General features: G+C 43.0%; 1 protein-coding gene across 3 annotated transcripts in view; it reads right to left on the bottom strand.

Annotated features, from left to right (window-relative positions):
- Nucleotides 1–27,012, bottom strand: part of AATF (apoptosis antagonizing transcription factor) — an 82,314-nt gene that overhangs the window by 8,638 nt on the left and 46,664 nt on the right. For 2 of the 3 annotated variants that reach the window (XM_037880669.2, XM_043531255.1), the window contains exons 9-11: nucleotides 21,607–21,674; nucleotides 17,725–17,805; nucleotides 14,172–14,243 (exon numbers count right to left, since the gene is read on the bottom strand). In XM_037880669.2, the coding sequence (XP_037736597.2) occupies nucleotides 14,172–14,243; nucleotides 17,725–17,805; nucleotides 21,607–21,674 (221 nt within the window). The remainder of the gene's footprint in view (nucleotides 1–14,171; nucleotides 14,244–17,724; nucleotides 17,806–21,606; nucleotides 21,675–27,012) is intronic. The other variant, XM_043531256.1, reaches the window with a different exon arrangement.

Below are 27,012 nucleotides of genomic sequence, written 5' to 3'. Positions count from 1 at the left end.
ATCCTAATTCAGCATACAGATGGGGGAGTTGTAGGGGCAGCATTCCCTGTAGGGGTCAGAAACCAGTGGCTTGCTCATTCTCCTATTCATATCATAGTGAAGAGCCATGGAAAAACTCACTGCTCCTCAAGACACTCTAAGTATCATTATGCCCCATTTTGCCCAAGGCCACAACAGGATTAGAACCCAGAATCTCCTCCCAACCCTGTGCTCATTCCACCAGGCCACACGGCCATATTGATGCAAACAGATTACAAAACAGCTAGAGTTGCTTGAAATCACCAAGTTATATTCTTTAGAGCAGTGGTTTTCAACCAGTGGTCTTTGGACTCCGGGGAATCCGCAGACTATGCCTAAAGATTTCCAAAGGGGTCCGCACCTCCATTCGCACTTTGTTAGGGTCTGCAAATGAAAAAGGGTTGAAAACCACTGCTTTTGATTAAAAGCATAAATCTTTTTATTTTAAAATAAAACCTACAAACACATCCTCGTCATATGCTTGCCCTCCCCCAAGTTGCGAATGAATCAGCAGACAGGTTTTGCCAACCTCAAAATTCCTACCATCAACACAGTATTTGTAATGGCTGTTTACATGCCAAGTCTTTTATCCAGGCAATGTACACACACTAGGACAGAATGCCCTTAATGAACATTAATTACAAAAACATGTCTAATAAATATGAAAACTAGAGTCCAAAATTTCAAAAAGATCCCCACATAAACTACTTTCCTGTTGTATTATTATTCAACAAAAGAGTTGGCCAGCAAAAAAAAAAAAGGACTAACATGATAATATTATTTAATTTAATATATAAATATAATTATAATCATGCTATTAATTTTTAGAAAATATAGATGTGAAATAAACCAGCCCTCATAACCTGAAGTGAATTCAACGCATAGGTGAAAGCAACCCCTCGAAAAAGGTAAATGGATACTTGAGTGATGTTGTTTGAATATTAATTTCTTTTTTTAAATTGCTTATATGTCTGACTACATAAAGAATGCCCTTCATTGCCATAATTTCGGCTACAGAATAAAAATGTGTCTCTCAATGAGGAGATCTCGTGAAACGTCCAACAATCTATGATTAACATCAAAGTAATGAAGCCAATGGAAGTCTAACTAGCAAGTATATTGTATCTGCTGCATAAATTATATGAATGATGTCCTACAGCTAAGGTAGCCAACACATAATTATTTTCTACGTAGCAAACACGGAAGCTGCAATAAACCAGCAACTACACAACATGCAAACACACATCTGGCCAGATGACACTGCACCATCCAGTTACACAATGCTGCGGGAAGGAACACCTTTTATCTTCCCTTTAAAATCACGCAAGCTAAACAATCATACTGTTTCACGTGGTCAACACTGTCACAAATCTTCAGGTGTCAGGATTCCATTCCACTCACAGTCCATGTGATGGGCTTATTTTTTTACTTTGCTCATTAAGGAAAGGGGAAAGTCTGTGGCTTTACATGAAAATAAAAGGATTCTTTACTACTATAGAAAACCACTGGCCTTCCATTTGGCTGGAATGCTGCTGAATGGTAGGGCAGTGATGGCAAAGAAAGGAGAATCTCATATTGCTTAAAAGGCAAGAGGGGTTTTCACCGTGTTTCTGGAGCTATATTAATGTAGCAATGCTAAATGTATCACTCCCTCATTGTGTAAAGTTGTTGTAAAGATATTCCTTGATATATTTACCTCCCATTTTCCTACATTCCTCACCCACACAGTCCTATTTAGGATAGGCCCAAGCAAGAGTCTGTGTTCAAATTAACGGTATCTACCAAGATCCCAGTGATGGGCTCTACTGGGAACAATGAATTATTAATCCAAAAAAACGGGGGAAATAGCAGTGTGAAAACCATTTAGAGAGAGAGAGAGAGAGAGAGAGCGAGCGCGCGTGCAACCTCTACCAAAACTAGAAGTCATCTGCAGATCAGATAGTCATTTATTCCCCTGGAAAACTTTTTGTCTGTTTCCAGTAATCTTTCGCCCACAGGAGCACAAATCAGATTACAAGCTCCCTGACAGGTAGGGCAGATAGCCAGTGAGACAAAGGAAGCAAGTGCCTTTATTTATTTCTATTAAAAGGTTTTACCCTAAATCAGCATATGCAGGATTGGAGTCAGCTCAGTATTTCCGCAGTGGCAAGTTAATTTTGGATGAATGTGCCCAGCAGAATAAGCGGCAGAGACCTGCTCAGTGTTCACCAAACTAGCATTAAATTACCAGTGTCTTTTAAAACAAGTAACTCGGAATATTGTGCAGTTAATTCCCACACGGCCAGGTCCCTGCTGTCAGACTTACATGCAACTCCCTGCTCCTCCAGTTTAGGAAGTGTCTGGCCACAGGGTGGCACTGTCTGACTCATTTCCCCACCAAAGTCGTGAACACGGTGGAGTGCAAAACTCAGGCTATAAATTACCCAGCAAGACAGCTATCCTCACCATGCTCGGTGCTCGAAGGAGATTCAGAAAGGTCTGTTTCAATTCCCTCTCTCTCGGTCAGGTCAGGATTGGGTCCTTCAAGCCAGTGCAAATGCTTTTAGCCCCACGGCTTTAAATTACGAAAGATGACATGTGACCTCTGGCTTGTCTCATGAGACCAGGCACAAGATTTATAAATATTTAAGAAAGCCAGTTCTAGCCCTAAACAAAGGGACTCTGCACACCTCGCAGAGGATGGATATAGGGAGGGGATGAATAAAGGCACATGGAAGGATTGTTTCTCAAGGGATTTTCCCCTCCCCGCACTCAAGCCAGGCATAGGGTTCAAACCTATCCTCACGCACTTGCTTAATCCAGCTTTTTCTCCCTTATTCTATCTTGCACTTTTATGGCCATCGAGATAATCCTCTACCTGCCCTCAATGCTTGAGAGCAAGAAACTGGGCCCAGTGAGAACCTCCCCTCATTTTGGTTTGTCTACCGTTTGCATTTGCATGACAGCTTTAGGTACCACTGCGATGAGCACTAGACAGATACCTAAAGATAAAGTAGGTGGGAGCACCAGAAACGTGGATGCAGATTAGTAGTTGTGGAAGCAACGAGATATGGGGAGATGGAGAAACCTCTGATGTACTCCATCATCATCACAGGCAGTTGCAATTCCCATCATAAATTTTAAAAATTTTACCTCTCTGATCTCCTTTCTTTTTTTAACCACTCTTTGAGCAGATTAGTCACTGTAACACCATATGTGTACATACACAAAACACAAGGAGGGGAATTTTCTTTGTGTACTTTAATACTCCATGTTCCTGGGATGATTTCCCTCTTTCACAGCTTGACTGTTTTATAATAGATTTGATGCAAGAGAAGACAAATTGTCTCACAAAGGAGATCTTCCAATCTCACAAATCATTTTGCTGCTCTTAACAGTTTTTTTCCCCCTTAAAAAGGAAATTTCCATAACTCAGGAGTTTGTTTCCTTGCTAAATATGTTGAATATTAAACGTAAGGGCTTGATGATTCCAGAAAACTGGCATTAGCCAGGGTCGCATTTTCTGTTTCATGACTGCCAGCTTTGAAAAGATGAAGCTCCTTGTTCAAATACCAACCCCTTTAACAACTATAGTTTAAAAGCCATGGGATGCTTAACTGCTTATACATGAATCAATTTCTGAAGAGTGAACTACTGGTAAAAAAAAAAAAAAAAAAAAAATTGCCCACCAAACAAAATGATGCACAGGAGCTGTGGGAAGAGCATCCCGGGAGCCCCGATGCCTCAGTGCAAACAGTTGAGTTGAACGGTTTGTGTTTCACAGGAGGACATGCGCCTTGCTGGAGCTCCAAACAATTCAGAAGCAGCTGAAGGTCTATTGCTAGGCCACCACCAGACCCTGTCGCAAGCTCTCACAGTAGTCCAACCATGAATCGGCCAGGTTGAGACAGCTGCAAGGGTGTTGGAGTGACAGTTCCCCACCAATATTTACAATAGACAACCCTGGCAATGTCAACAAGCCCCAGGAAGGGGTCTCTTCCTAGAAGCTACAGTGTAACCGTCACAGGGCTTAAGCCTTCCCCCTGGGATAATTTAGGAAACAGAGCTCATTCGCAAGCCAGCAGAATTTTTTTCCCCCCAGAGGGAGGGGTGGGGAGGGAAATATTCAAATAGATTACCCTGGATGTTAGCATTAATCAATGAGAGTCACAGGATTAAACCCACGAAGAGTGGGCCAAATTTTCCTCTTGGTTATGCCTACGTAAATCTGGAATAATTCCACTGAAGTCAGTAGAGTTCCTCTGGATTTACACATATGCAAGAGAGAAGCCTCTGACTCACTAGTTCCAGAAAGCATAACTTTGGTTTATCTTATTTATTTTAGTAAATTCTGTGTTCGTGAAAGGTGCCGGATTGACAGCCCGAGAGCCCAAATTCCTCCCTTAATCCAGCCTCTTGGGGGTCTAATACCAGAGTGTGCCGAGCAAAGGCTGGTATCTCATGAACTTTTTTTTTTTAAACTCTTATGTACTGGAAGTAAATTAATTCTTTCATGCCAGGATCCCTACTACGCGCCCCCCACCGCTCGCAGTGAGAGGCGCTGTGACTGACAGAGCAATCACACTAACTTCAAGAGTAAGGAATGCGGATGAGGAAGAACATGTCACCCAGGTCAAACCCAAGCAAAACCGTCTAAGTCAGTACCTCACTGGCAGCCAATCTCCAGCTTTTTTCAACACACTGGCAAGGACTGGTGCTAGAACGGCCTTCTCACTGTCGACTGGGTTTGTACCCATGACCGTACATTCGATCCTGCATTACACAGGCTACAGGACTTTCATGAATCAATTCCCGCTTCAAGCCCAGTCGCTCTGGTAGAACTAGAGCGTACGTTTTAGAAAAACATCCAGTGACGATTTTAAAATTGCCAGTAGTAACAAGTCTACCACGACGCTTTCAGGAGACAAAGCGCGAGACTGTTGGCACACGTATGAGAAAGCGTGCACTGATTCTTTTGTAATTAAGAACAGCGCAATGAAAGATAACTGGGTTTCTCCACGTTACGCCAATCTCAAACTGCATGGGAAAAAATATTCAGTGAACGCCATTCCTGGGTCTATTAAGATGACAAAATAGTTACCTGTCCATGTGCACGACTGTAGAGCAATAAGACTTGTTAAAACAGTTCTTAGATAGACGTACAACCAGGCAACCATGTGTCTATAATTGCATACATGCCCAAGCACACCACGTATAACACATGCATTGTGTGTGGTTGTGGTGCCTGTGAATATATTGTACACATGTACACACACACACACGAGTATATACACACCAACCACATGTAATACATATATTATACATATACAGCTGTCCACCACCACCACACAAATTTGTCCAGATAACAGCAGGGATACAACAAAAATAAGGATCAGGTGTTTTCATAAATTCTGCAATCTAGAAAGATTTTTCATGTTGCTGTTTTATATAGTCGCTAGGTCTCATCGACAATGGCCTTGGACCAAAATCCCAGCTCCCTCCCTTTCTAAATGTTGGGAAAATGCAGGCCCTGATGCACACTTAGGGTCTCCTGCCCATCTCTATATGGGCAGACGATTCAAACACCAAAAGGTCCCAATTCTGCTTGCACTGAAGCCAATGGAAGTTCTCCCACGGACTTTACTGGGCAGAGGCACAGTGTGATTTCAAGGCCGTTAGGGAAGAGCTCATTAGTGCATGAAGGGAGCAAGCTATCAATTATAACAGTAAATTTGCATACTACATCTGTACTGGTTACCATGCTGCAAGGGTTGGCTTGGACCTTTCTCATTGTGAGGAAAAAAATCTGTCCGGGCTTCATAGCAAACATATCCTTCTGATGACACCATAGGGCAAGATATCACAGCTCGGCACTGACCAAAGAACCATTTTCCAGCCTGACCCTACCCCTGCATCACACACAAAAGAACTGCAGTAAGAAATAGGCCCATGAATGGCATCCGCTGAATTTTACTTTTCTAGCCATTTGGAAATCTGAGCGGCTGGAAGGAGATTCCATTATTCTGCTCTTTTTAAAAATACTGCATATTATACAGGCACACATCCTATGGGATAGGGGGCCTGGGGTCTTTGCTGGGATGAATCTGGGATGACTGAATTACTTTAACAGATTAATAGATGTTAAGGCCGAAAGGGGTTTCAGACCATCTACTCACACCTCCCCTACGTAACACAAGCCACTGAACCTCACTCGCTCACCCCTGCACTGAGCCCAATGACTTGTGCTGGACTAAAGCCTATCTTCCAGAAATGCATCCAGTCTTGACTTGAAACCTCAAGAGATGGAAAACCCACCTCTCCCCTTGGTAGTTTGTTCCAGTGGTTAATCGCCCTGACTGGTAAAAACTAGTGACTTATTTCTAATTTGAATTTGACTGGCTTCAGCTTCCAGCCATTGGTTCTTGTTAACTAGATTAAGCAGCCCTTGAGTACCTGCTAGTTCCTCCCCGGGAACGCTAGACACCGTAATCAAGTCTCCTCTTGATCTACTTTTTGATAAGCTCAACAGACTGAGCTCCTCAAGTCTCTCACTGCAAAACTTTTTAGAGGTGACTGTACGTATGCACACGCTCCATGGACAAGCAGACTCCTATGTTTCACAGCCCAGTTGTAAAACATGTAAGAGTTTTCTTATAAAAGTCATCCGACATATGTGAAGGAAAGGGTGATCTTGGGGGTCAGGCACCGGACTGGAACTCAGCACCTGTGGACTCTATTCCTGACTCTGCCAAGGACTTCCTGGGCAAGGGTGGCTTACGGGCAAATTTTCAAAAGCACCTAAGAGATTTAGGAGCACAAGACCCATAGATTTCCAATGAGACTTGTATTCCTAAATCTCTGAGCATTTTTGAAAATCTCTCCCATCACCGATCTGTGTCTCTCTTTCCATAAATGTCTCCCAACCTCAGGGGGGTGCTGTGAAGGTTAATATAATTTGGTTTCTAATAATGGGGTTCTCAGATGGAAGGGGCTACAGAAGTGCTATTAAGGGCATTAAAATACGCTCCATCAATATCAGTTTCATTGCTTAGGGAGCAGGGGAAGCAGGAAACCGCACTGCACCCTGTGCCCTCACCTCTTCTCTCTACACATGCTGCAAATTAACACTTCCAGCAGGCGGCCGTGTGAGGGCCTGAATGGAGGTTGGGGATGCCTGCGCTACAAGAATACTACTTCCTACAGAGGGGGAGGGAAATCTCGCAGGCTCCAGAGGCCTGCAGGCGGAAACACTCTTATTTTACATATAATTATATTTATGTATTTTAGATCTGCTGTATAGTTAGGCTCAGTCATCAGAGATGGAAGAGTGTCATGGGCCCCCTCTACATTAGAGGTACAACCACGCTCCTGTAACCAGGCCAAGGCACACTCCAGCTGGCTGGATCCCCACACACGGAGCACCGTTTTGCATATCATGACTACACTAGTGCATCCTCACTCACCACACAGTGCCTGCGCGTGTCTGTGATAACCTGCCCAGCTTCCCCCCGTACCAGGGCAGCACGTGCATGCAAGAAACACACACATATGGGCAATGCACTGGGGATATACACTGCACAGAGCGCTGGGAGAAGGGCAGATCAGCTAATCCAGTTACACAGACATAGCTGGAGGCACTTGTCTACACAGCCAAATGGTATTACAGCCTTAACAGGAAGACAACGAGCAAGGAGACACATGGCATAACTACCCAGAGTGTGTTAACTACGCTATGTGATGACACAGACCAAGTCACTAACTGGGCACAAACTTTGCTAAAAGTTATATCATCTCAGTGGGGTCTCAGCTCCCTTAAGAGAAGGAAGTTTTCCCACCAGAGGAGATATTTCATGGAAAGTTCTACAGTGATAGAATCCCATTACATTTCTACATGCATGTTCTTTACACAAATCCACCTCACGGCCAGTACAAAGTTTTGATCTGAAACAATGAAACACCTGCCCCTGTAAATAACCCATCCAAAAGCTAACACGTATGTCCCCTCCCCCTGGATGGTATAAATCCCTGCTCTGAATTTCCCTTTGCACTTGAGAGGGTGGTTGGTTTTTGCTTCTTCCTGACATGACGGCAGAAAAGCCTCCCTTTTTTTGCTTCCCATTTTTGTGCTGGGTGCCATCTTTAATGATGATGTATGGGTGTCCTTCCCTGCAGCACAGCTGAGGAGGGGGTCAAACATGCGACACCGCCAGCATGGTGTATCAACAAGCGAATTATAAACCGTGCCAATCCGAGTTAATGCAAAGCTGTAATCCTCTTTAACAAGAGATCAAATCAGTGCCATGAGTTATGTTCATTCTGTAATCTGATAAGAAATAGAGTCAGCCTCTAATAAAAGAGTAATGAGAGCCCTTAATGATGCTGTTAAAAAGAAGCACCAGTTAAAATATTGCTCTTGTTCCAACTGATTAGATCAATGTTGCATATTTGCCCAGTCTTGTTTCACCTGTCAGAACAGCCTGTCTTCTTGGGAGATAAGAGGGTTTGGGCCAAACATCTATATCTTTAAGGAACTCCTTTGTGCAAGTTTTCAAACTTCCAGCAGGGATATAATAATGTTGTTACGTGACTAGGACAGTATCATTATGAGAAACACTGTGACAAGCTGCTTGTTTTTTGAGAATATATGTATTATATCTACATGAAACACACACCCACATACCATACTCCACGACCCTCGGATAACTATACTAATAAAAATGCACAATATAAACAATCATACTAATCAAGGGCCCAATCCTGGAAATGTTTACTCCTGAGGGTAGTGCTTACTACAGTGACTAGATCAGTTGCAGGATGGGGCCTATTATCAACAACTTTGTGCGGTCACCCCTAACAAAAACCACACTCATTTCCATACAGATAGGTAAGCTCCTCCAGGCCTGGATTTGTAACCTCTATTCATCTGTAAAGGGACAATTCCCTACCTTTCAGTGGGAACTTTCAGTGGGAGCTGGGTGCCTAACCACTTAGGGCCCTTGAAGGGGAAGAATGGCCCAGTGGTTAGGGCACTAGCCTGGGATTTGGGAGGCCTGGGTTCAATTCCTTGCTCTGCCATGGACCTCCTGTGTGACCTTGGGCAAGTCACTTAGCCATTCTGTCTCTCTGTTCCCTATCTGTATAATGGGGATTTATAACACTTCCTTATTTTAAAGGGGTGCGGTGATGATACTACAGATAGGTATACAAATCCCAACATGAGGACACTATAAATAAATTTAAATCTTAAATCTAAATCTATACACACACGCATTCCCTAAAATAGCTATAAAATCACCTTTCCAATATATACTTTAATAGCAAAGGGGACTTAAATATCGAAGGTTGGAGGCCAGCCGTGTACCATACATTACAACATAATATATGTGAATACGAGGTTAAACAGCTATGCCCATGGTTTGGGTGCACGAAAAAGTGGCAAGCTGAAGATTAATTGCCTGCACAAATTCTATTATTCCAAGCAGCAGCGAGAATAAGAAGGAACGTGGCAGTGATGTTGACAAAGCACTTTAAGAGGCTGTATTGTATTTGTACATTTCTTTTCTAAAATTCAGGATGTAAAACAATATTCCATCTCGCTCTGGTGTTTACCACTTAGGAGTCACTGCTTATCGCTTTCCTTGCATGCTGGCCAGCAAGAGACGAGGGGCTTGTCTACATGAACAATTAGTTCACGGCACACTGGGGTGCGAACCTACCCTGTACTAGCCTGCCATGCACTGCCTGTCCACACGGACCCTGGTAACATACATTAACAGCTTGTTAATGTGCTTTGATCTAATCCCGTTTCAAAGAGGCAGGGTAGATTCACATCCCAGCCTGCTGAGAACTAAACATTTGTGCAGACAGGCGCAAGGTTATTTCTCTTCAAATGGATCTGTTCTTTGCCACTTTGTTCTTCAGCAAATTTGGCCAACAAGCACTGGGACCTGGATTGCTATTTACAGCAGGGTCTCTTTACACCATTCTAGATGGTCCCTTTACGTGGCAAGTGGGTGTAAGCATTGTTCACATGTACATGTAAGCATAAATCTGACATTTTAAGACCCTTTTACACTGTCAGAGTGGTGCCAAGTGGCCTATGCATACATTTATCTATTTCAGGCCCTTATTACAGCCCCCACTCCTTAGCCCTCTAACAATTAATGCCTTCTTTAGGCTTAAAAACTTGTTTCTGGTTTAAACCTTTTCAGACTACAGTATAGGGTGGTACAGGGTTTTATTTACTTTAGGGTCATGCCTCTGGACATCTGAGCAATTCACACTTGCAAACAATAAAGATTACCTTTTACTACCTCGTGTTATCATTACTTTCCCATGTTCACGCACATAGGTGTCTTTCCCTTTTTAAATTCACCCACAGTTTAAATTGGATGCTACATTCCTCTCCTCCTCCGTTGTCTAACACTGCTGTGTGGTGCTAAAGATCTCTAGGGCATGTTTACTCTGCAAAAAAAAAAAACAAAAAAAAAAAAAAAACCCCACACCTCAGAAGTGAGTCTCAGAGCCCAGGACTACAGACCTGGGCTCACACTACAGCACTAAAAATAGCAAGCCAGTGGGTCAGCCTGGAATAGAGCCCAGGTCTCCCTCCCAGTCCAGCACCCACTACTAGGCTACACTGCCTCTGTGTAGATTTTGGAAGTATAATCTTGCATGTTGTGGAAGCATGTGTAGGTAAGACCCAGCTAGAATCCAATGGCACATTGGCTGGAAAACCCACTCTGGTAACTGTCTGGGGGTAACACACGGACAAGCGAGCTGGAACATTCTGTGTGACTAGAAACCCAGCTGAGTAACTTCAGTGCCATTAAAAAGTAGACCGGGCCCAAAGTGGATGATAAACTTAATGACAGAAATAACTTCACACAGCCAGGCAATGAGCAGCAGCAGCTGCTGCCCCCATTCCTGCCGGGGAAAGAATCTGTAAAACATGCAAGCAATGTAATAACCTGCTATAAGTGGTGAAAGCCCCCAGGAGATGCTTTCAGTAAACCAAATGTCAAACACTCTCTCCCCCACCACAATGATAACTATGTTGACACAGCATAACATAGATAACACCCTATTAGCTGTAATAGGTTCTTAGGGTCAGCTGGACCCCCCCTGCAGTTTATTTGGGAGCCAAGGTGCCTCTCTGAAAAGTAGTGGGGGCGGGTGGTGGAGGGCAGCAGCCCAGTAAAGCGTGCTGCACTTCAGACAGGCTGTTGCTGCTCCTGAATTGCTCTGTTCTCCAGGCTGCTCCAGTGCATTTAGCATTGGCGTGTGCTCGGTGTGGGGTTTCAGCTTGCAGGCTGCTCTGTGCAACTTTTGGAACAAACACAACTGCTGTACTCTGACAAAGTGGTGGCAAGGTCACCTCAGGGCTGAGCCAACGTGCTATGACAATTCCCAGGTTCTTATAATCAGCCTTTTTATTTATACTTATACACACACACACACACACACACACACACACAGGTAAATTGAGGTGTCTTTCATTTTGTGTGCATGGGGGGGTGTGCATGATTAATCTATAGGAGAATATATATCACACACACAAAATGGAAAACACCCCCAACCTCATTTAAAATTCTCAGTGCATAAGTCACAGCCAGTCAACTGGAGATAATACTGGGACAGAGAAATATTAGAATCTAGCATATTATTATGCACAAGATGAGTACCAACTCTTACGGGTTTCTTTTCCTACCATGCCACCCACTAATTATGCTAAAACAAAATAAATAAATTAAGACATGGGTAGTGAGAGAAGCACATTACAAGAAAGGCAGAAGAGGCTAGTTTAGGGACATGTTTATGCTGAGGCTGGATTTTTGCAATCTAAAAGCAAGAGGTGCTTCTTTTCCCACGTTTATAGAAACACGTGGATTTTCACATCTCCCGCCTGGTTCCCTTTTGGGCCACCCCAAAAAGCAAAGCCCCCAGTCCCAGCACGATAAGCATATCTTTGCTGGTAGTGCCAACGCTAACACTGACATGCTAATGGTGACCTTCATCAACAGAAGTATATAAGTGCACCTGTCCATCCAAACACACACGTGTACATGTCTCCCCCAGCCCACCCGTTCATGCATGAACCTCTTCTCACCTCAAGCTACTTCTCACAAACCCATAGGTGAATGCATTTTTAAAAGGTCGTCAGAAAAAATGGAGAATGCAAAATAACTTCTGAAAAGGAAGTAGCCGACATTGTCCCTGTGACAAGGTGAGTAACTTCCTAATAAATAGTCACGAAAGGGAGAATTTGCTGCTGCAACCTCAGCCTTTCCCCCAGAGCCATTAATGACAATAGAGCTTAAAAGTGAAAATAAACCAAGCGTCTACCCTTATCTTTACAGAAAAGCCATGAAGATGGAAGAAGTGGCAGCCCAAGTTCTACGAAAACAGCCCTCTTCAGGCATACAATGTGGATCGGCGAATGGGAACGTTCAGCCTGTCTCTCTAACGCATTCCCTTTTATTGTAAGAGGTCAAGAGAATAACCGGGTTTTAGAATTTTCTTCCAGGCAAAAATCGAGCAATGACGGAGCTTTGGCCAAAAGACTGTGATCTTTCCACGGTGCTGCAAGGCCTGTCAAGGACATCAATGCCTGTGCTACTCCTAAGCTATGTCACTGCCGGGGTCCCTGCCAGGGCCACCCAGAAACTTGAGCAGCATAGAATGAAGCCGGTAAGCCCTTCTGGGCAAGGTAGCAAGGCATGAGTGTGTTACTCCCATGCTGCCGGCTGGCTGACAGCAAACCTGTCGGTGAAACTGAAGGTGCCAATTATGATCTACAAAGCAATAAAGGACCCGGGGCCCACCAACTATTCACCTACCACAAGGACCACTATTCCCTCTCTAAACCAACATAACCTGTCTGCCCCTGGAACATTCATGCTTAAACTTCAAAGGTGAGGCATGAGGGAGATGGGAGCAGGAGGGTTTCACCCTGGGAACTCACTTCAGGCTGGCCACATCCAGAAAGCCTTGTGCAATGCACGACTCAGTTATGGTTTCGGAGGGCCAGGGAAGAACCTGAGACATGGAGATTTGAAACTCAACTGCTGCGCAGAGGCAATAATTCTTTCTGGTCAGTACAGGGGACGCACATTATTCTACACATTCCTTACCTGAAAACCTATTACCCGAAACTCTATTAGGTCTCCCATTGCGCATCACGTGTGTAGAGAGAGCCTGCCTGTTTATCCAAACAGCCAGTCACACTGTTCAGAGAAATGGGGTCCTAATGTGTTCAAAACAGAGCAATATTCAACTTCTGTACCAGTTGCCACAAAGCAGCCTTTTCCAGGTCACTACTGGCACCTATTGACACCTCTAGGGACCCCTGAACACTACACATTACTCCCACAACTCTATCCAAAAGGATCCTGACTAGGAACCGCACAAGCGTGATTGCCATATTCCAGACAGATGGACGTACAATGGGCATCTCTCTAACTGTTAAGATCAAATGCCTGTGTGAGGAACCTGAAGAAAGGCATCTCTCAAGCAACATAAATACATCCATTGGAAAATTACGCCCACCTCCCTCCCACAAAAACACTTACCAGCAGTCAAGCTCATAGTTACACTGTTTTGTTTTGTTTTTCTTTACTAATTAATGTGCTAGGGCTCCTACAGCCTTGTATAGACATTTTTATTATTTAAATAGGAATAAACAATAGACATCATTTAGATCTTTTAAGTGAATTTCCTTCTTTTGGTACTACATCTCGGTGTTAGCTGTACTGTACATTTATATTATGTAAAACTCACAAGACTATAGTGTATAACTCTCCACTCCTGATGCAAAGGGACTGATTATTTTTCTAACCTGGGATTTCAGCCAATGGACAATGGGGAATTTGGCTCTCTATTTCCATAATCATGCTCCAAAATGAAGAGATTTTAAAATCTGGGGGATTTTTAAAGCAGGAATCATGGAGTCAGCATCAAGATTTATAGAAACTTCTCGTTTGGTTTTACAGTAATTACAGGAGTGAAAGCTCAGCTAGATTGCCTGGACAGATGTGGCTAAGACACCCAGGCTATGATGCCAGTGACAAATGGTTAACTGATAAGAAGAAATGGAGAGGGCGACAGACTGAAGAACAGGTCAATATCATGCTGTCATGAAGCCATTTGAGAACCATAATTAATCTATTACTCACCTGGCATCATCATTCATTGTACAGTGGTCAATAGGTGCCATGAAGCTCACCAGTTTGCTATGGACATGATACCTGAATAAGGCAGGAAATAAACAGACAGCACATTAGTAACTATTAAAGAAAAGGAAATGGCATTGCCTGCACTGAAATGTCCCAGTCTCCGAAATGGAAACGCTGGCTCCCTTGGTGGCTAATGCTTAATGACTCCCTATTTCGAGTCGGTAGTTTTTCCACCCTTCCTAACATTAACAAGAGGGGAAAAAAAGGTCACATGATAAATATGCCACATAGTGGATGAGCAATAATAAACAAATCACTTTTTGTCACAGCCAAAAGCGAAAACACTCCAGCGTCCTTGAGCAGTATACTTGCACCTGAGCTTTATTCCAAGACAGAAAACTCTGACGAATCAAAGACTCTGTGTGCAACTTCCTCCCCTAATAGTGTCTTAGTTCCTCTTTAGTACTAGTGCCCAAACAAAAAGCCACTGGTGGGAGCAGGGTTAGATTACGAGAGGCTTTCCCACAATACCAGTCTCCCATCATTAATTATCATCATCTGCCATGGTAGGACCTAGAGGCTCCAGCCACGATTGAGGCTCCATTGTTCTAGCAGCTATATAAACATAGGAAGAGACAGCCCCTCTCCTGGACAATTTACAATATAAAAAGACCAGACAGACAAAGACGTGGGCAGGGAACAACAGAGGCACAGAGAGGTGAAGGGATTTGCCCAAAGTCACACAGTGGCAGAGCTCCTGACTCCAAGTCCAGTTACTTGTCCGCTAGAACAAGCTGCCTCCCAGGGATACACTGCACCTGTGAAAGCCCAATCCCCAGTTTGTTTTTCCTACTAGGTCAGAAACTTGCAGAAGCCTGTCCACCCCTCATGCTCTGGGACCTGCTTAATAAGATCTAAACAGACTACAGAGGAACTCAGAACAGGCCAGTGATTTTACACCCTTAGTCTTTAGAGCAGGAGATTCCAACCCAGCAGCTTTCTATATAAACTGTTCTGCTGGCTCCCTAAGTTCGAAACGCTTTACCCAAGTCATTCCTATTCTTACATCTTGATGAATAGCAGGCAAAAGGATTCACAAGCCACCTTTCCTCTTGGGCACCTTTACAGTCCTTTTTGTTCTCTTATCCAGGAACACTCCCTGGAGAGAGTTTTAGCTTGCATGAATATTGCAGAATGGCTCTTCATGAAAATAACCACATTCACCCTGGAACATGGACCTTTGTGCACAAACACGGGGGTCTTTGTCATTCCTCATAGAAGCAATCACCCTCTTATAATGGTGCAGAGTCACCCAATCAGGGAACAGAAATAATACCGTGACTTGGGGCAAACAAATGCTACGAACAACAAAAAATCAATAGGATGAAATATGAAATAAGAGAACATATTTCACTCTATGGGTTCACTTAAGTGATATTAACAATTAATGCATTCATACAAATCACAGTATGTTCAGGGACAATTTGTGAATTGGAAAAAAGGGCTTAATCACGCTAATAAATTGTCCACCGTTAATTGTTTGCCCAGCTCTACTTACTCTCACACTTTTAAAATGTGAGCTTCCAAAACCCCAGTCTACCAGATTTTAAATATCAAATTACAGACACAGTGAGCCATCCCAAGTCACAGCTGCACAATTATTCCATGACAAGTAGAAATATAACACTCATAGATATCCACTCAGGAAGCGATATGGTCTAGCGGGTTAGAGAAGGGATTCGGGAGGCAAGACTCCCGGGTTCTTTTTCTGCCAAGACTAACTGTGTGACCTTAGGTAAGTCTCACCTCACCCTTTGGTACCTCAGTTTCCCCATCTGTGAAGTGGGGATAGCAGTCATCTCCTGCGCTGGAGTGCTAAGAGGCCAGGAGCGTCTAAACGTGCTTAGAGAAAACTCAGCAGCCTTTTACACTTACACAGGGCCCTTCATCCAAACATCTTAAAGCACAGAAAGGTGCGGGAAGGCAGTATGATGATGATGGACTACAATGATAAGTGACAGCAATTAATACTTAGTGCTTACATAACATGTTTCGCACCCAGATCTCAAAGTGCTTTACAAAAGATAAGTGACATTTATCCATGTTCTGCAGAGGAGGAAATGGAAGTGCAGAGAGACTTAGTGAATCACGCAAGTAAAGACACAGACACAGACACACAGTGACCCAGTGGCAGAACCAAAAATCGAACCCAGTCCGCCTGGTTCCTAGCCCTCTCCACTAGACCGCCCTGGAAAGATGATAGGATTTAATGGTACATTAATCACATACATCAGCGAATACATATTTTCTTCTTGTCTATATATTAATAGTTTCCCCCTGGGTCACTGCAACTCTTATTTAAAAAGGTAGCTAACATGTAACAAGCCACGGACACTGAGGGATTTCTGATCTCTCAGGAATTCCGAAGCGCACAGATCACACGCAATGAGAGACTTGCCCCATTATTCCTAAAGGTTTATGAATCTGACTCAGTTGTATGATGTTGTCAGTAGTTTTGACTGAATCATGAATATATCCAATTATGTGTGACGCTGACAGAATAGAATATTGATAGTCAATAATTACAGGCTTTTCAGGCCAACAAAGTAGCTCTTCCCTCTTTTAATAAATTATCTTATGACATCTATCTTAAAAATGGCTATGCCAGGCCTGACCCACACTGACTCCACTGACTTTCTATCAGATGCCATCTAAACTCGAGATTTATAGTTTACTCACAAAAGGATGGTTAATGTTGCAGATTTTTCAGGAAGCAGTACAGCTTTCCAGCGTGCCTCTGTGCTACAAATACCTCCTCCACTACAAATCATGTAGTTGCTCTGAACTCAGGAAGAGCAATGCACCTGCTCTGCAAAGGGGAACAAATCCCAGCTCCTCTACACACTTTCCATTCTCACCACACAACCTGGAAGAGTTTGCAAATGCAAACATTAGAAGGAAAAGGTCACAAAATTTAGGGCCAGATTTGCAAAAGAATTGAAGTGCCTAAAAATGCAGGTAGGTGGCTAGTGGGACTTACAAGAGCACCTAACCTGGATGGGCACCTAACTCCCATTGAAAGTTTATTAAAAGGTATTACCTCACTCACCTCATCTCTATTGAAAGTCTACCGCAATTAGGTGCCTAACGGAGGCATATGCACCTATCTGCATCTTTAGGCAACTAAATACCTTTGTAAATCTAGCCTTAAAGGATTTAGGAGCACAAGTCCCACTCACTTTCATTGGGAGTTGTGGCCCTCAATCTCTTAGGCATTTCTGAAAGTCTCTCCCTGGCATTTTTTATGCCCAATGCAACATTCTTGTAAGGACTGATTTGAGCAATTCCCGCTCCGATTATATCCAACTGATCACTAGTTCTAGAGTCATTAAGAGCTCCCTCCCCCGTAACGGGCATGTCTCAGAGCAACATCTTCTACCTTGCCAGGACAAAACAAGTCTGGCAACACATTTCAGTGCCAAAACGGGGCAGTCAGGTTACAACTGGTGAGACAAGAGTTTCTTCTCTGTAGTTTGAAGAAGCTGCCACTCACCGGATTTTCCTTCCTTTGCTGGCTTTTCGGTCCACTTTCTTCTGTATTTTGCTTCGTAACTTCTGGATGGCCAGCCACTGCCTGGGGAATCCAAAGTGGTGGTTACGTATCATTGCTAGGGCTGTTTGATCAGGCCAGTTTTTAGGAAGAGTCACAAGGTGACAATGGCAAAAACCATGGAAATGCAGTCTGAAAAGCTCAAATGCCCACAGCATTGTTCTTCGCTCAAAAGTTGGTATCCTAAATAACTGTGGCACTGTCCCTCACCTGAGCCCTGTACAGGACCCTATCGCAAGCTAACGCTGCCCTAGTTTTCAATAGCACACACCAGTCTCCCCATACTACGTACTGAAATACCCCTGAGGAGGAGTACATAGCTACAAACAGGAGAGCACAGGGAACATTAGAGCCTATGTGTAGATGACCATGGACTCTGGCAGATCTCAGGGGCTGAAGCCCCAGCCATTCTTGGGGAGACAGATAAGCTGTCCTGGTCTTGATGTAATGATTAATATTCAGTGGGAATTCACATCCCGTGTGCAGGAAAAAGCCACAGCAGGTACAATCTGGCCCTATGTTTTTATTCTTTCTTGGCTAATGATTTTTTTTTTTTAAAGAAAGAATCTTTAGAATTCAAAAGATTTTCTTCATCAACAGAAATGCTAAGGCCAGTAAAAACCCTTAAAGGATTACTGCTCCCCCCCCCGCCCCAGCTATTACAATAAGTTGTATTTTGTATAAAGAACGCACGCAGTAGAATAGATTGTTTACCTTTCTCCATTTGTCATAAGCTACATATGTAGCTGGTTCTTTTAGTGGGGTGGGTTATACTAACTACATAAACAGATTTAACGTTATACAACAGTTCCATTTGAATGAGTTTCCTTCCAGGCTTTTGGAAAGCGTATATAAAATTACAAGCGAGTGTTTCTTTCCCACTACCTCTGACTATAATAACTGGCCAATCCCCCACCAAAACCACTGCCTAATGGTAAGTGCATTTCTTAATAAAAACAAACAAAAGGAAAGCAACAAGTGCTGCTTATTCCCCATCACTCTGTAGAAGGGAGGGTCCTATTCCTTACACAGAGCTTGCTCAAGTCAAAGAAGTTTCCACAGGGGGAAATAAACTGCTACTAGATACAAACATTTTTTTTTTAAAAAAAGAAACAAGCATCATCCTACCTGATTTATACAATGAAAACCCAACATCAGGGGAAAAAATCTAGCAAAATCCAATTACCGCAATCTTAATATAATCTTAATGACTGTAATCTATTTTATTGTAAAGTCAGATAAATGTACAATGTAATCACCACTTAAATGCAATTTTGGCTATGCCACGTTAAATTATAGTGAATAGCTTTCCATAATATTCCAGACATACACAAAATAAATTTGACCTACCGCACTAAAATTCAAGTCATATTTCACATGGACAAAAGTTATTTCACCCACACAAAATTTCATAAAGCATTTTCCCTTCCTCTCCCCCTATACACACACATCCCCATATCACTTTTCAGTGGAGAATTCTATTCTATCATTTTCAGCTTTCCTTTCCTTTTATGCTTTTCTAAATTATGGCCTGTGGCTATTTAAATGTATACTGTTCATTAAGCAGTTTTTGGAATGTTCTGTATTTTCTAGCCACAGAATTAGAGTGAGAAATAAGAGCTTCCCGCAAAGCACACATTTTATTTTTGGCACCCAGGAAACATTCCCGTACGCTGTTTTAATTGTACTGTACCTTTTCTCTCTTTTTTTTTTTTTTTTTTTTTTAAAAACAGCAGGGAAAGTGCATACAAGGGAACCCCACACTATACAGCAGGTTTGATTCTTTATAGGACGACAAATCACAGTTCATAATCTGATCCCAAATTTCACCAGTGAGCTGTCGCTTCATCTAGAGCACATTTGTCAGGGTAGATCAAGACTCTTTTCCCCAAACTTGGGGTAGACAGGAAAAGCAAGTCTTGAAAGCGAGAAAGAGTGCAGGGGGCTTTGAAAAGAAATACGTCTGGCTGCAAAAGAGTAATAATGCTTTCAGGCATCATCTTTAAGCCATTACTTATTATTAGGGTGATTTATCGGTTTTATTTATTTATAACCCATTCCTCTAGGTGCTGCACCAACAGCTGAATTCAATCGTTCTGAAGTTTGTTACAAGACTTGTTACAAGCTCCGTACAAGAGCTGCTGCTCTTACCTAACATCCCAGCAGCATTTCCCAGTCCAGCATATCCCAGCCTCCCCTCCCCCCCATCCAGCCCCCTTACCTCTCCAGGTTTGGCAAACCAGTGGGGCCTTGTAACATGAAGGCCAGCAAATACAAGTTCTGGCAATGTGGGTCCAGAGCCACAGAGTCCTCACTGGGAATACCCTGCCTAGCTGATATTATGCCTCTGCTTTTAACCAATCATCTTGTTATTACACCCAGCTGCTCTCCATGAGATCAGTTGCAAAACCACACTGTAACACTGCATCCCATATTCTTCATAGTGTTATTATTACATGACATGATTATGGCATAATTATGATGCATTTTGTACAAGATAAGTCATGTGAGGTGTCATTGGAAAAGTTATGATTTGCTGAATAGGATTATCCTATTTGTATGCATGTATCACTTTTGTTTCTGAAGTGATGAATATTGACTATGTATTTCAAATGTAGTTACGCCTGGGTGACGCCCACTAGGCAAGATGCTTTCAGTCTAGATTGTGGGTGGGGAAGGGCCTATTCAGGGCAATGAGCCATTAGGGAAAACAATAGGTCTTAGGAGAAACTTATCCATCACCTGGTGAGCCTTCCTGAGAAGGCTCCAGATGGCCTGTAAGTAATGGCCGCTATGACTCAGCAAGGTGTGCCAGGGCCTGTGACCAGGCCACGTGACTCTGGACTCCATCTTGGGATGTCAGTGTTTTTCCACAAACTGAGGTTTGGGACAAAGGGTTCCCGCCATATGCTAAAGCTATATAAGGCAGGGAGTGACATCATTGGTGGTTCTTCACTCCCCACAAAAGACGACTCCTGGAAACAGCTGAGGAACAAAGACTCAATTATGGGAAGTGCTGGACCCAGGCTGAAGGGATTTCTAGCCTGTATACGAAACAAGCTGCAAAGCAAGTGTAGATGGTGCCTTAAGAATCTGCAGCCTGCTTGTATCATCAGCTAGGGTGAGAATTTGCTAATTCATATCCTATCTTTCTAGCATCTTAGACTTAGTTGGCGTTTTTGTTTATTTACTAGGTAATCTGCTTTGATCTGTTTGCTATCGCTTATAATAACTTAAAATCTATCCTGTGTAGTTAATAAACTTGTTTTTGCTTTATCTAAACCAATGAGTTGGAGTGAAATGCATGAGAAATTGTAGCTCTAGGGGCAAAGGCTGTTGTATATTCCTCTCCACACTGAGGAGTGGGGGGTGAACTCTATGAGCTTGCGCTGTACAGTTCCCTGTGCAGTGCAAGATGGTATAATTTTGGGTTTATGCTCCGGGCGGTGGGGATGGGGGGTGCCTGGGGAGCTGAGAGTTACCTTGGCTTTAGCCTTTCTACTGTTGGTTTGTGAAGTGGCTAGTCAAAGAGCCTGCATGAAACTGCAGCTGGGTGTGTCCCTACCTGTGTGAATGCTGGTGAAAGTTTAGAACTGGGAGTGGGTCTGCAGCTTGTCACAGCAGCACAGTGAGAGAGGGAGCCCAGGCTGGCGGTTCAGAGGGCTCAGTGGTACCCCAGTTCCAGGTGGCACCCCAGGGGGAACCCGTCACACATAAAGAAGCAGGACTGGGAACTTTTGGGAAGTTTTACACCCATGGAATCTAAGTGGCTGTAGGGTGCAGCTAGTTAACACAGAATATAGACAACTACAGCTCATCGCTTACCTGCCCATGGCCACCTGATCGTTGGGGTCCAGTGAACTGGTTTTCCGTTCTATAAGTTCTCGAAGGAGCTGGAGGAGGGAAGAGAATGACCAAATGTAAAAGCACATTAAACACAGGTCAGCACTGAGTTTGAGATTTTCAAAGGAGCCTTAGGAATTTAGGTGGAATTTATGTGCCTCGCTGCCTTAATTATTATTATTATTTTTTTTATTTTTTTTTTGAGAAACCCTGTCCACATACCAAAGGCATTACTGTTTTCTTAGCCCCAGCTAGCTTTACAAGACAGCAGGAATTTTGAGTGACATGGCAGGGACGCCTCTGAAAAAAGTACAATCGATAAAACAAAACCCAGTGGCAAAAGAGCAGGTGAATTCATGTTAACCCCTTCTTTAGAAAAGAAAAAAAATCCATGACTGGAGCATATAACTGAAGGCCATTAGGAAGACTTATTGTGCTACAGTTAATTTCAGATGGATCAATGACTAGTGCAGCATTCCCTTCATCATTTTATGATTAGTTTAGCCCGACCCATCTGTATCAGCTGAGAAGGTCAGGCAGATATAGAGGGGAAGGATGCTGTAGCACACTGGATCAAACGTTAGTCTCCCATCAATGGGATGAAGAACTGATGATCTTACGTCTAAATGGGTGGGATGGTGGTGGATCAGCCAGCGCTGGGCAGTAACTGAAAATGCAATCCATTTCTTAGGGGAGCTTAAAGAGTGAAGTAGGCACTCTCGTAATACAAACAGTGCAGTCCTAGGTGGTGTACGAAGGTGCAGCTCATGGGAGCACAGGAACTGTCACACAAAATAAGACCTATAGTGTGTAGGGTAACCTGTCGGTCAGTTTCAGATGCTTCAGAAGAGTGAGTGAGTGAGTGAGTGTGTTTATTTGCCCCTTATACTAGGCAAATATGTAAAAACATGCCCAAGACAGGAAGTTTACTTCTACCTGCACATACCCCATTTTTATTTCATCTAATCCCATCGCAAATATTATTGTCTTGAACGGAACTGCACCCACTTAGACAAAGTGGTCCAATATGACAAGCAACTTCCCTCAGACTCCTCTTCCCTCCAGGAGACCAGCATATTGCAACATCTGGCTATGCAATGCCTCCCATCATTTACAATTAGCAGTGATCTCGGAGGGGGTCCCACTCTCTGAACTGAAAGCACGATACTGAGTGGCTTTTGGCAGTAAAAAAAAAAAGGGGGGGGGGGGTGGAACTGCAGAAAAAGTGGTGATTCTACAATGGAATGATACGCTCAGATCCTTCCAAGAGCCTTAGCTAGAAAGAAGCCTTACAAGTGGAATATGGCCTCTCTTCCCTCATCAGAGCAGACAGGGTGAATGGCTGAGCTAGCACTTCACTGACCTGCAGGTTCTTCGGTCTCTGGGAGGCACAAAAGAGGCTGAATTTTCAGAGGCTGTGGGGAATTACGTACACTGCTTCCATTAACAGTGGGTGTTTCGAGGGCTATATTTCAGGGGCTGCAATGATACCTCTGCCCCATAATCCCACTTGCCTCTCCTAACATTTAAAAAAAAAAAAACTACACAAAATAAGAGTCACACCCTGGTAAGGCAATCACGTTTGCTCTGAGGATCAGCAAGGCAGAATGCTTTACAGCCAGCATCCAGATGCTAAAACAGACCTTCCTATTTCTTTTCCAAGTTCTGGGGAAAAGGGTTGGGTTTTATCTGTGCATCTTCCTCAGCCAGTAGGGTGTCGCATGCAGCCTTCTGGGATACCTGACCAATGTCTGTTTAACACCACGAGCTAGATATTATATGCTGTATAGCTTGCGTACAGAACAAAAATAAAATCAACATGATCTCCCAAGTTGCAGACTTCCCAAAATGTCACTGTTTCATTCATGGTGACAGAGTTCCTGTTGTGATAACTGAACCTACAAATGTACTCTAATTTGCACTTAACCGTAAAAAGTATGTGAAGGTTCATAAGATGTCACAATAACCTATAACAAATATTGATGGGAAAAGGAGACAGACTGTCAACAAAAGGACCTACTGAGATGGTTCAAGGACTATGTTAAAATCATGCTTGGTTAAAAACAGAAGATGTGGAACCAGAAATTAATGAATCAAAATTGGAGTGTCAGATATTAGGCCCAATTGGTGGACAAAATAATGAGGGGATGAGCTATTCTACCCATCGCTCTCTTTTTGGGTTCATAAAGGAGGACACTTTGGGGGGGAAATAGAAAGAACAGATGGAAACTACTGATGCAAGCTTTACCATCCTGGCTGTCACCCCCACTGTCTACTGGGACCTTTGACCATCTTTGTCCTCATCCTGAGGGACATCCTGACCAGTTTGGCCAAAGAGAGGTATCAAGATGACATCACCACCCCTACCAGCTCCAACAGAATCCCCAACACCACCTGAAACAAAATGGGATCAGACTTTAACAACAGCTGCTGCTCATCTCAACTAACGTCTTCTTTTTTCCCCAAAAGGACAGATATCACCATCTTTGATACCATCTAAGAGACTGTCAGACAAGAGGGGGGGTTCCTTTTAAAACTCTCTCCAGTTAACGGGAAAGGAAACAAGAAATGTTAAAATGAAAGTCTTAATCAATACTTAACCTTCCAAATGCTTTAACTCTTAGTTCTTTTCTGTATTTTTAATGAAAAGTTGAAAGGATTTTTACTGGTGTTTGCACCACGATACTAAACAGGCTGAGGTTTTTGTATACCAAACCCCAGACCTTGTTTAACACCGTTTAATGATGGACAGCGACTGGCTTATGTTAACACCTCTGTCCCATATATTCCATCTAAATTAATACAACAGGCCGCATCTCAAATGGCATTTGAAACTCAAAAGAAACTGAAGAATCAGTCTTTTTGTCTTTCACAAAGATGTCTAAGGAGGGCTTCCCCTGCCTTGTACTTCTGCACAACAGGGACAGCTGGAGTCCAGTGGCTAATTGAGGTACCATGACAATCAACAGAAAGATTTCCATTCATTTCAATCATTGCCCCCCAAAGCCCTTGAGCGTAAGGTGGGGAGAAGTCACAGTGCTGGATGCAACACTTATCCTGCCCAAGGAGTACATGCAGGCAAGGTGAAAGAATGAGAACATACCTGACCCCAGCTGGCCGCCAGAACTCTGGGGGCAAGAATTGTGCAACCATGATGCAACACCAAAGAGATGGCGCTGCAGCTTAGTACACTCCCCTCCACGCCCAAACACTGCAATTTACAACAGCCTGCCTTAGACTCTGCTTCCAATCACCTCTGCACAGCTGTGACATTAAAAGATGTCCTCAAGTATTGCTCTATGTAAGAAACTAATGCACTATGGGGATTCCAACAGCATGAGCAAATCACTGAAATAAGCAGGTGAAAATCACCCCGTCTCTCCCCCCCACCCCCAAAAAGTGATCGAAATAGACTTGGCATTCTTTGATTTTTTTTATATATATATAATTTTGATGGATAATAATGTATGTGTTTATTTAAATTTGAACAGTTGTGGAAAATTATGGAGGGTACTCAGACATTATTTAATGACAGCAGATATAGAGATTCAAAAAGTTAAAGCTTGATAACCATTAAAACACAAATTTGTCAACTTCACATGTCAAAATATACAAAGCAAATAGTCTTAAATCAAATTCTAAAGTTCTCAAGCAGCGTTTTTCTTTCTTTGGCCATCTGTGAATTTCTGTTGTCATCGATGGAAATATTTCTGCATCAGTTTGTATGTATACAGTGAAATTAATGTTTACCAACATTTACCAATAAATATCTCCTGAGGGTTTTTTTTTCTTTTAAATAAAGTAGAGATTTAAACAAAAGGAAGCTTTGTACCCCCACCTTCAAAAGTCACACATTTTATTGCGAAAGAGAAAAGGCAACTCAAGCTCAATTAAGAACACCTCCCGTGATGTTTTTTCATTTGCTTATATTGGGAGATTATTTCTACAGCAATTACATTTAAAAATGCAGGGACCAGAGGCCACCGGTTTATTATCACTAGAAAACAGCAAGCTATTTCTCTGCCCCGTTTATCTGATTGATTCCCAACATCTTTCTGGCACACAATCTATCAGTTTATCTCTCCCACTTCATCACAGTCACTTCTGGCAGCTAAATACAAGATCCAAATCCAGTGTTACACAGACATACGACACAGTAAACCTGTGTAACACTGCTACTCTGTAAACGGCTGCCCTTAAGGCTAAGCAAAAATGGGATCTTGGTTTCTAGTCAATATTCTGTCAGAAGCAAGGTGGGAGGGAGAGTTTTAAAAACAGGAAGAAATGGTGTGGCTACGTTCCAGTGGTTTCTTCCTATTCCAGCAACGTCATGTTCACCGTCCACACTTATCTTGGTTCTTTGACACAAGTGTATAGGGAAAGCTACAGGGTAGTGCTGGCAGAGACTGGGATACTGCAGCCCAGTAATGCAATCAGCAGCTTTGAAGAATAAAAGGCAGTTTTCCTGTTCCGTCCCTTCTCCACATACTACTAAAATTCACGATTCCTTCCTCACGTACAGTATCCACTTACCCACAGCCTGGAAAATGCTTATGTGGACATTGCCCTTTCCAGCACACAGAAGTACAAATAATTGCAACGCCATACAACTGGGGAGCAACACAGACGAGTGGATAAAGTATGGGGAGCGAATTACGCAACCTTGGTTCTAGTCCCAACTCTGACACCAACTCACTGTACAACCTTGGGAAAGTCACCTAACCTCTTTGTGCCTCAGGTTTCCCCATTTGCAAACAGGGAATATCGATCATAAATACATCACAAGGGCACTGTTTTTTAAGACAACCTTCGTTCGTATTGCAGGGAACTGGCCCTTGGGGGATGATTTATCCTGACAGTGAGGGAAGAGAATTGCAAAAGCCTTCTTATGCACATTAACAGCGCCCACCCCTAAAACACTATACGAAATATGCAATTATGTAAATACACACATCTACTTTATAATATCGTTTCTACACATTCCCCATATTTATTTTTTTACTCCAAATGGTTGAGGAACAGCTCCCAGCAGCACAGACACAAGCAGTGGTACAAACTAGTGAGTTATTTTAGGTTAATCAACTACTGCAGGTGTAACCTATTTCACTGTAAAATCATCTACATTCTATAGGGGTCCCATCATTACCCATTCATGATGATACTGCCCCTTGAGAGTATCATACTGGATTAAAACACTGGTCCACCTAGCTCAGTATCCTGGCTAGAACACTGCCAGAAGCAAGTGGTGGGGTAAGAGTCCCCAAGATGAACATCTTTGATAAATTACAGACCCTCACTGTAGTTAGAACACGTCAAGTACACGCGAGTACATGTGTGACTGCATTGTGGATATCCTAAGAGCATCAAGGAAAGAAAGGCAGCAATTTA

The sequence above is a fragment of the Chelonia mydas genome, chromosome 17 (assembly GCF_015237465.2).
Source record: "Chelonia mydas isolate rCheMyd1 chromosome 17, rCheMyd1.pri.v2, whole genome shotgun sequence".
In the NCBI taxonomy this organism is placed as follows: domain Eukaryota; kingdom Metazoa; phylum Chordata; order Testudines; family Cheloniidae; genus Chelonia; species Chelonia mydas.
The sequence above is the reverse complement of the archived record's forward strand: the minus strand, read 5'-3'. Positions and strand labels throughout refer to the sequence as shown.